The 10,910-nt window shown below is 34.8% G+C and overlaps 1 protein-coding gene across 1 annotated transcript; it reads right to left on the bottom strand.

Moving 5' to 3' along the window:
- Nucleotides 1-880: 880 nt before the first annotated feature.
- Nucleotides 881-2,138, bottom strand: LOC131152708 (protein MOTHER of FT and TFL1). Its single transcript, XM_058104517.1, has 4 exons — nt 1,802-2,138; nt 1,645-1,706; nt 1,498-1,538; nt 881-1,325 (listed from the first exon to the last, which is right to left on the bottom strand). The coding sequence occupies exons 1-4, from the start codon at nt 2,006-2,008 to the stop codon at nt 1,096-1,098; spliced, it is 540 nt and encodes a 179-aa protein (XP_057960500.1). The 5' UTR covers nt 2,009-2,138; the 3' UTR covers nt 881-1,095.
- Nucleotides 2,139-10,910: the final 8,772 nt, after the last annotated feature.

Raw genomic sequence — 10,910 nt, forward strand, 5'->3', positions numbered from 1 at the left:
TATGTTTGTTTATGCTTCTCTTAGATGGTTCATACAATCCTATATATATATGAATAAAAATTAAAATCGTACTTAAATAAACCTCAATTTAATTTTTGAAAAATTAATTTTCTTTCTTTATAATTAAATCTCAGTGTGCCCTTTAAGAGAGTGATTTAACTTGTACTAATCAATTGTGATCACTCATAATATTTCATTATTAATAGATTATCCTACCCCTCATACAACTCATTTAAAGAAAAAACCTCTCATGCAGTCAAAAAAAATTTATTAAATGCATTGAATATATTGAATGAATTTTGTTATATATGAAAATACTACCTAATTTAATTAAACTACTTAAACATTATAAAATCATATCCAATATTTTTTTACGTACGTAGCTAACTAAAGAAACTCTCATTACAAAACGAACTAATTACCACACCCAATTATCCTCTCTTCCTCTTCCTATTTGGAGAATCCTTGATAGGCTACAATTGATTTTTTTCCCCCTGGTACTTTTCTTAACAACGGACCATCTGCTGTGCTGCTTTCTCCATCATAACCATTTTATGTAAAGGAGATCACCAAACTTCCATAGGAACACTACTTTTTACGTGCATAATTAATTTTGGTGAGAGAACTTTTCGCACGTTCTTCCTCATGCGCTATTCTTTGGTGGAAGCCAGTAACAAGTAAAAAGACGACGCTGAGAATTGAACAAACGTAGATTCCTTGTTGCGACCTGCTCAATTCCCACAACATGATTCAATGAATTGTCACTTTTTAGTTCAAGCCACAGCATGGGCATCCTTTGATCTGTCTCACGTTGCCTTTCTTTTTAATTTCCAAGACAGCAAAACAAAAATGGAAGACTTCACAGTTCACACTTGCAGGATTTAAAATTTAAACACACTTAGTTTACTTGTGCCGGAAAACAAAACCAGACCAGCGCCGGCCGGCCCATGCAACAATAAATAAAGCAAGCTGCAGTACGTACGCATGCATATATGCATGTACGTTACATTGATTACCCACCAAATTAACCGACTGGTTAATTCTGATTAAAATTACAATTAATAAAGGTAGTGCTAGCTTTAGCTAGCCAGCCAGCTAGCGTTTTCTGGCTGCGGGTTCCTTCTGGGAGTTGTAGTAGACGGCGGCCACTGGCAGACCGAGCCCGTAATGGGCTGCGAAGTGGCGCGTGCTGAAATGGCACCGCGCGTCCATCTCCGCCATCCTCCCCACCATCGATGACCCTTCCTCCTGCTTGAATAGTGCGAACACGTACCGGTGTATCCCCGTCGGCGGCTGCGGCCCCATGTACGGCACCACCTCTTTCCCTGCACCCATTCATTCATTCCGGCCACCCACAAATACACACACATGTATATGCTCTTAGCTTCCACTTACTCATCAGACGCCATATTTTTATTATCTGTTATTTTATATAATTATACTATACGCAAAATAAGATATTAATTTGCACAAAACACAGTGTTTAATTAACCAAACCTTTGGTGGCATCCATCCCTTCAGGGATATCTACAACAATCCTGCACCATCATTAAAAGAAAAAATAGAAACAAAAAAATCGTATTATGAACAACATTCTTAATTAAATTAAAAAACCATTAAATATTTTATCAAGATAAGATTTACCAGTGAAGCCATTCCCTCAGCGATGGCTCGCTAGGACTAGGAGCATCTGGGTCAACCATAACCTATTTATTTTCATAAAATCAAAAGTATATATATTAATTAACTGTTTTTTTTTTAAATTCAAATTCAGATAAGGAAACCAGAAGACGGAACGCACAAGAGTATAGAGATTGTTAGAGGTAGAGGAACGACCGCCGAGAAGTTGGACTCTGGGCTTGCCGGTAGCGGCGGAGGGTTTGATATCGCAGCCATTCGCCACCTGTTTGGAGCCGTAGTGGACGGTAAATTCGGTGGCCGGAACGAACATGTCTAGCACGTCTCCCACCACCTTTCCGACGACTAGAGGCTCCATTGACCGAGCCATGACTCGCGGCCGAAATCGGCGGTGACTCGGTCAGGGAGGTTTGGAGTTCGAAATCAGAAAGAAAGAAAGAGAGAGGCAGGAGCTAATCAGCTAGCTAGCGTTCTAGCGAGGTGCACGAAGTTGCCGCTGTTCCTGCGTGGTGCTTTCAAGGGTGCCGAAAGAGCGCCACGTTGCACGAAAGCCTAGGTGGACGACACGTAGCTTGTCCACGTCGATGGTGCCAGCGGGACACGTGTTTGTGCCGTAAGTGTTTGTCGTTTTGTAGCCCGTGGATTTTTGGAAACGGTGGGCCGCGACCTCCACAACTGGACGGAAATGCCCACAGCGCTCACGGGAAAAGGCAGAATCTGAGATTTTTTTGCGCCTAATCAATTGTTCACAATTTTGAATTATGTGAATTTAAATACAATTTAACATAATTTAATATTATATGTTATAAATTTTTTTTTAAAAAAATTTATTTCAGAAATTTTGAATTGAAGTTAAATTTAACTCTATGTGATTCGAATTTGTTTAATAGTTAACGCGTATTATGCTAGACTGAGGGTTTAAATTTTTTCGGAGAAGTAAATGACATACAAAAGAAAAAATGAAATTAAAATTTTGTAAAATATATGCAAGTAACTTAAGTAATGACTCAAAACATAAAGATTGAATTAAAAATATTTTAGAAAAAAAGTTACCCACAATATTATGCAACATTGGGTTTATTTTTTATTTTTTACATTTTTTTTCTCGTTATATTCGATTTGAGTTGGGTTGGGTGGTTTGCACCCTTAACCTTTCATCCACCTTAACTCAATCCAAACACTTTCCGAAACCATTTCTTGTGGGCGGTTTCCGGTTTAGATCAAATTTGATCAGCCTTAACCTTTCATCCACCTTAACTCAATCCAAACACTTTCTGAAACCATTTCTTGTGGGCGGTTTCCGGTTTAGATCAAATTTGATCAGAATAGGAAATTATATGAACGCTTTTTTTTTTTGGATCTTTGGCATTTTATTTGAAAAAAGGGAAAAAATAAAATAAGAAGAAATTATATTTTCTATCTACATTAAACAATATTATAAAATAAAAATGTATGCTAATATAATAAAAAATAAAAATTATGTGCTAAATTATCAACAAAATTAAAATTTTATTTGTTGATTAGTTATATATATAATTTTTCCCAATAACTAAATATAAAAAAGTGGATTCTCTTTATATTTTCTTTTTTCTCTCTTATGTTTTCCAAATTTTGAATATGACCTTAAGGAGCTATATTATTTAGCTAAAACTAAATTGCTTTTTAAATAAAATGTTTATTTTTGTTTCAACTTAATTTTTTTTTTTGAAAAAAAAATTAATTAATTCAATTAATGTAAATCTTTGACTGAAATGATAAAAAAGAATTAAGCATACAGTAAAAATTGTATACAAGACCATTATTTGAAATTACTTGCACAATTTCTGTAAACACACATTCAACAACGACAACAAGATCAACACAAAAAATTAACTCTATAATGTTTCGTATAATTCTATGTTGATCTCATCGATGTATGTCAGTAAATTCTTATTAAATGTGAAATAATTTTGACCGTAAAAATATTTTCTAAACTATATTTTCAATGATAAAAGGAGCCAACTAGCAAGGCTATAATTAAAGTGAAGCAAATTGCTCATCTCAAAGTGACCAATTACTCTCATAAGTATTTAGAGGAAGCTCATAAGAATATATGACAGTTAAAATCCTTTGAGAAGTAATCAAATCGAAGTAACTACCTAAATAACGAGGGCTTGAACCCTAAGAAAAAGCAACTCATTTAGCTAGACTCTATCCTTAGCTTTTCTTCCTAATTTTTCCTTAATCTACTAACTTAAATATCAAAGGATTTTTTGAGAACACTGTTTGGTTCTATTTTGCAAGAAAACCTTTTGATGCCACCTCAACAAGCATGGCATTTGCATACAAAATTAGTATTGTCAGTGAGAAATGGGACGAATAGTCGGGATCGATACACATATGATCTTTATGAAACATTAAAAAAAAAAAAAATCAAACTCTTCAGGGTGCAGAGAATGATTCTCAATTGGTCTTCTCCTAACTTGGAAAACCTCCAAGCCCTCCTAATCCCATGCTTATGTTAGCTCCTACATACTTGTTTTACTCTAACTCTTTCAAGCGTTTCTGGGCAATAGAGGAGCAAATGAGGAAACAAAAAAGGTAATAGGATATATGTTTCCCAAGCTAGAGGCGAAGATTTTGGAGAGTAGATTGGTTTTGACTCCATATCGAAATGTTTTCCTGAGCATACATAATGAAAGGAACTCATGACTGATCAATATTCCAAATTAAAAGAAGAGAACATTATGGGTTGGAGAGATCATCATATAAGCTAGCTAGACTAGAACCAAAGCTTGCTTTTTACAAGCTTAATTATACCCAATTCACCAAGTCAATAACTAAGGAGCCATTACTTTATGGGTTCTACATGCCCCTACGAAGTCTTACAATGGTATGATGAATCCCAAAAATCACCTAAAAATGTTTAAGGACATGATGGCCCTCTATAATGCTTTGGATGCCATTATGTGTAGGGAGTTTAGCCACTACATTGAAGAAACCAGTTAATTAGGATTTGGGCCTCCAACTTCTAATAAATCTCATTACCAATGTTGGTTGGATAGTTTTGTACTTTATTTAGTGGTCAATTTATTAGTAGTGTAATTCTAAGGAAAATTTTCACCGTACTTATAAAAATTGAGCAAAAGAATGGAGAACCATTGTAGGAATGTATTAGGATACAATAATATTAATTCCACAAGGATCTTGTGTATAACATTAATTGAAAATTAATGTCAATATTAAAAAGTCACTATAGAGTTCCCTATTTGTTAAAAGGCATTATAAATGTGTGTATTTTAATAGTGGCAAAGATTAGATGCGAGGAAGCCTAATTCCAATTATCAAAACTTGACAGGTATGATCAACGTCATATCTACTAGACTGACAAAATCGAGGTGATACTTCATCAACTTAGAAAGCTTCAACATAGTAGCTATAGAACAAAAAACAAAGTAAGAAGTTGAAGGTGGACCACACAAAATTAGTCCCCTTAGTAAGTCTCGTGATCTCCTTTTTCGACGAGGATCTCCAAGGGCTTGATTAGTTTCCTCGTAATGACACTTTGGTGGCCGTGCGATGACAATTTCAAATTTTGTTGATGTGATCGATGATTTTTTTTTCATTACATGGTAGTAATTAAAGCCATATTCACATTTGTTAATTGTTAGAGTCATATCTATTTGTTCCAAAAGTAAACATTATTTTTAGCAATTTGATGGACTTTATAATGTGTTTGCATTGATGCATGCATACACTCGAGGATAGGTAAATGTTGACCTTATAGGTCACGCCCGGTTTTGATAATGACAAATACTCCTGTATTTAATAAATATCTAGTTCATGTGCAGGTTCATATTAACATATCGAAAGCTAAAAGTTTGAAGACAATCTCATGCTCTTAATTGTAATAATTTTTAGTGAAATTTGTCTATAATAGTAATTAAAGTATTCAGTTTGTAATAAGCACACACATCACATGCATGATTTATTTTGTAAGCTCAAACCAGATACAAATAAAAAATGACCTCTGAAAGACCTTGGGGTATTCCCTTCGGTCGACTGACACCGGACTTTTTCGGTGTCTTCAAATTGGACCCCAAGTGCCCCTAGGACACTCACACTTTCACATATATTTGTTAGGCACTTGAATATGGCTTGTTTGCTTCAATACGGGACCAAAATGCACACACGATGCACTTTTGGTCGACCAGCCAAGCCAGTTCATTTTGGCCTGGTCGACCGAGACACCCTGGGTCAAAGTTTGACCATCCGGTCAACCAGCAAAGGTAGTTCAAAAGGCTCTGGTCGACCGAAACTCCCTTGGGTCGAAGTTTGACCACCCAATCGACTAGCAAAGGTAGTTCAAAAGGCCCTGGTCAACCGAAACTCTCTGGGGTCAAAAGTTTGACCAACTGGTCGACCGAAACTGGTAGTTCAAAAGGCCCTGGTCGACCGAAACCCTCCTGGGTCAACAGTTGACCATCTGGTTGACCAAGAACATTTGTTCTCCAACTACCTGGTCGACCGAAAGGTCTTCGAGAGAATTCCCAGTGGTCTGGTCGACCAAACCAGGCAGTTCAAAATGTCCTGGTCAACCAAAACTCGAAAAATTGGGAAATCGCCCTCTCCTGGTCAACCAAGACCTCAGTTCAATATTCCCCTAGTCGACCGGACCATTCGAAACTTGGTCGATCGAAACATTTCTAGTTGACTGGACATCTCGGGTTGCACCTAATTTTTTTTACTACAGTTAAAATCTTTAAATGGGGTTAAAATATTTTAAACGTCATTAAACTTTACTAACAATCCCTAATAGGTCCCCAACGGTCAAAAACTTTGGTATGTCTATATATACTCTTTCATTTGGTGGATTAAGCATCGATTAGCAAAAAGATTAAGAAAATCTCTCTCAAGCAAAAATACTTTCTTTTGATTCTCATTTGCTCATGCCCTTCCAAATACACTCTAGCTTACATTCAATACTCGTAAAATCATTTGTAAGTATTCTTGAGTGCTTAGATAGGAAGGTTTACTCTCTCTTGGTCGTGAGATTGATATATTTTTATTGAGAGCTGAACCAAAAGGATTCTTAGGGTACTTAGCCAATAAGTTCATCCTAAGAAGACTTTACTGGTCTTCTGAGATTGCATATTTGTTGCAATATCTTAAGAAGCCCATTTTTGCTTTTGGTTGCGAACTATTTTCAAAATCATTTACAAATATCTATTGCTCTTTATTTTGAAAACCATTTGAGGAGATATTTTTGTTTGAGGTGAAACATCTTTGTTGCAATATTTATTCACTCAAATATTTTTGCTGAAAACAAAGATCCTAAATATTTTGCAATCCAAACATATACATACTTCCATGATTGAAATATTCTATTGATTGATATTCTTGAGGTTTATTTGATATTCTGTGTGAACACATTTGATTGAAATACCTTGAGATACACAGATTGCTTGTTTGACACTCTCACGTACTTACTATACTGATAGAAAACATAGTTGAGAGTTGAAATATTTAGACCACACAGAGCTTACATTTTAAATCATCTGTGGTGTTTGTGTTTGTGCGCATTTGTGGTACAAATCTGCTTTACGTGAAAGCACCCATATATTGTACCGTTTGATTGTATATCTGAGAGATTCCAGGCATGGCCTGAGGGGGCGGTAATCCAGCCCGATAAGGATTGGTGTAAAGGTTGAGGTCAACCCTATGGTAATTTGACCTGGTTTGTATAGGTGCCGCTCCACCCGTTTAAGTGAGTTATTCTGATAATCCTTGTGCTGGTTAGCCAAGGCGGGGACGTAGGTAATTGGCCTAACCTCGATAACATATCTTCGTGTCATCCTGTCTTTATTGCTTTTGGGTGCTTGTGTGATTGTTTAAACTGCTTTATTTAATTTCTGGTATATTTACATTATTTGCACTAGATTGACCCTTGGCTTGTGAACATATTGCTGTTAGGAGGAATACCTAGGAGATAAATTTTAAAAATACCAATTCACCCCCCCTCTTGGGATCACGGTAAAGCTAACAGTAAATTGTCAATTGTGATATTATTTGAACACTTGGGCAGACTATGAAATCTTCGATTTGGTGAACAAAGTTGTGAAGTGGATTACTAGAAAAAAATGAAAGGAAATACTCAATCAATGATTTTTCTTCAAGCTTTATAAGATTATAGTGTAAATAAATATTTGAGCTATGCATATGCATATATATATATATGCAATAACAATATATGGTATTTTTTTTAAAAAATAACAATATATGGTATAAATATATATATTGTTAACTTTGATGCAATCCTAAGAGGGGGGGTGAATTGGAGATTTAAAAAATTCTTCCTAGGTTTATCTAATCCAACAATCAGTATTACACAACCTAGGGGCAGTCTAAGTAATTTCAAGCCCAAACAGATTTTTAACCAATAAGCATAAACATACAGGTGCGAAAAATAAAGTGCGGAAAATAAACTGAGACCAGATATGTTATCGGGGTTCGGTCAATACTGCCTACGTTCTCACTTTGGCTCACCAGTACAAGGATTGCACTACGGTTCACTTAACGGGTGGAGCGGCACCGTTTACAACTAGGTCAATTCATAGGGCTGACTTCAACTTACAACCGCACCTAACCAGGATGGTGCACCTAACTTTCCTATTCGGGTCTAAGCCAATTAGGGACTATTCTACAGGGTTAGTCTTCCTCTTCAGGCCCATGTCAGGAATACAAAATATATGAAAGTTTGCATACACGGAAATATGCTTCTCAACAAGCGAATATGTACTACGATACAGTCCAGATAATATGCAAGCACGGATGATAGTAAATATGCTCAGTGCTTAGTATTGTGCTAAACACTCAGTCTAATTTAAATCAACAATTAAGATCTAGAGTATATTTCCAAGCAAACTTTGAAACAAACAGTCAATGTAAATTAGTCATACCAAGTTTCAAGGTATTTCAACAATGATATTCAAAATATATCATATAAGATTTTCTTAATAAATAATAGCTCAAGAGATATTTGACAATGTATAAGCTTGTGTAAAAAATATTTTGAAAATCAAAATCACAAACTTGATGAGTCTTGCAATCAATATGCAAAGACTCACTAGCTATAAAGGTATTCCCACCTAAAGATTTATTATTTAAATCGGAGGAAAACCCCTAACTAAGAACTCTCAATGAAAATAACAATCAATGAAAACAAGGAGAGTTTTAGTAATATAAATCACTCAATAACACTCTTGGGAACTTGATCTATCAAGGAAATAGCAAAATAAAGAATGTATGGGCTTAGTATAGGAAAAATAAGTAGTTGAGATTTGAGAGGATTTTTGGCTAATTGAATTTGCTAATCTCTCTTAATCTTTGCAAATGAAGCCCATATATAGACTTGATCCAAGTTATGACTATTGAGGACTCATAGGGAATTATTAAAAAAGTTTTAAATGAGTTTAAGGATTTTAACCCTGTTTAACCCCAAATTACTGAGGTAAAAATAAAAACAACCCGAGAGTTTCGGGTGGCTGAGCCACAGTTCGGTCGCCTGAACGGACACAACAAGAAAAGGTATTTTCGAAGTTCGGGTGCCTAAAATTTACTTCGGTTTGCCAAATGAGGCAATTCCCCAAAAAGACCGTGATTCGGTTGCTCGGTCTAAAGTTTGGTATGCCGAACTCATAAGTTCAGTCGCCCGAGGGTAAAATGAACGTGAGGTTCAGGCTGCTGAGTTGGTGGGAAAGTTTCTGACATAGGTTCGGTCGCCCGTGGAAGATACGTTCATTTTGGTTCGGTATGTTGAACTCAGGTCAAAATTTTGACCCGTCCACGGTTTGGTCGACCGAGGCAATTTGAACTGCCAGGTTCGATCGTCCAAATGCCTTTTGATTTTTACCTAAGGTCCTTTTCTTTACTCTAATTTTTCCCTTGATAATATGAGAACTATATTAGGGCTTTGTGCACTTAAGTGTGGGAACCTAAGGTCCAACTAAGGTCATTTTGAGCATATCATCCTACCATGCATGATGCAAATTATTATAGACCATATTGTGGTATAGTCCATAATTAAATTACAGTCCTGAATGAAGAATATATAAAACAATTACAAATACAACACAATATTCTTCAATCTTTCGTGTGATCACCATACACCATCATGATATAGCAATTTGTTCAATTTCGCGCATAAAGTGAACCTACATGCAAGCTCATGACAAAGATCAGTACAAAATGTCTTTATCATTATCAAAACCAGGATATGACCAACTAGGTCAACATATATAGATATTCATTAATCTAATTAGTTCAACCTATTTTACAAGTCATCGGGTATGAATAAAATAATTTATATGTGAATTACTTATTGTGCATATCAAATAGAATTTGAATTTCTAACCATATATCTTACATTTTCTATGCTTACTAAATGTGTTTAATATTAAAATGCATAAAGCATCACATGAAAAGGAATATTTTGTTTCGCGTACATTCACATATTTGTAATTATTACACTCATATCCACTTGTTCCAAAAGTAATATATATACATATATATATATATATATATTAGCAATTTGGTGAATTCATAATTGGTGTTTGCATTAATACATGCACTCCATGAAAGGTAAATGGCCAATTGTAATAGTGCTTAAATCTTTGGGCAAGCAAAAATATCTTAGATTTTGTGAACAAAGCCGTGAAATATAATACTAGAAAAAAAAAAATGGTGTAAATAAATATTTGAACTATGCATGAGAATATAGTGTAAATATTTGAACTATGTATAGGCATATTGGAATAAAAATATAAGAATATATATGTATGGATATTCATTGATCTAACTAATCCAACTTATTATAATCTATATGTGAATTGTTTATTGTGCATATCCAATAAATATACTTTGATTTACACATACGAATTTCTAAGAATCTTACATTGTTTAGGCTTACTAAATGTATTTAATATAGAAATGCATAAATCACTACATCAAAAGGAAAATTTTGTTTTGCCTAATTTAATTTGATAAATTTATCTTGCACTCAAAAAAAAAAAAAAAGGAAAAAAAAAACATTAGAAGGAAATAGTTTGTTGTGATATAGATGGGATAAATACAAAGCACGGCGGAATAAATACAACAAATAAATGAAAACACAACTAGAAAATGACAAACAATAAGAATAACGACAAGATTTATGTGGTTCGACAAAACTTACATCCACGGAAGCAATGACACAAGAATTTCACTAAGAAAATCTCAAAGTACATAATACACTT

This window comes from Malania oleifera, chromosome 4, assembly GCF_029873635.1.
Source record: "Malania oleifera isolate guangnan ecotype guangnan chromosome 4, ASM2987363v1, whole genome shotgun sequence".
In the NCBI taxonomy this organism is placed as follows: domain Eukaryota; kingdom Viridiplantae; phylum Streptophyta; class Magnoliopsida; order Santalales; family Ximeniaceae; genus Malania; species Malania oleifera.

Coding starts and splice junctions, on each gene's coding strand:
- LOC131152708 (XM_058104517.1), bottom strand. CDS start 2,008: ATGGCTCGGTCAATGGAGCCTCTAGTCGTCGGAAAGGTGGTGGGAGAC. Junction 1,539..1,644: donor CTGAGGGAATGGCTTCACTG/GTAAATCTTATC, acceptor ATGATGGTGCAG/GATTGTTGTAGATATCCCTG. Junction 1,326..1,497: donor AGGGATGGATGCCACCAAAG/GTTTGGTTAATT, acceptor GAATGGGTGCAG/GGAAAGAGGTGGTGCCGTAC.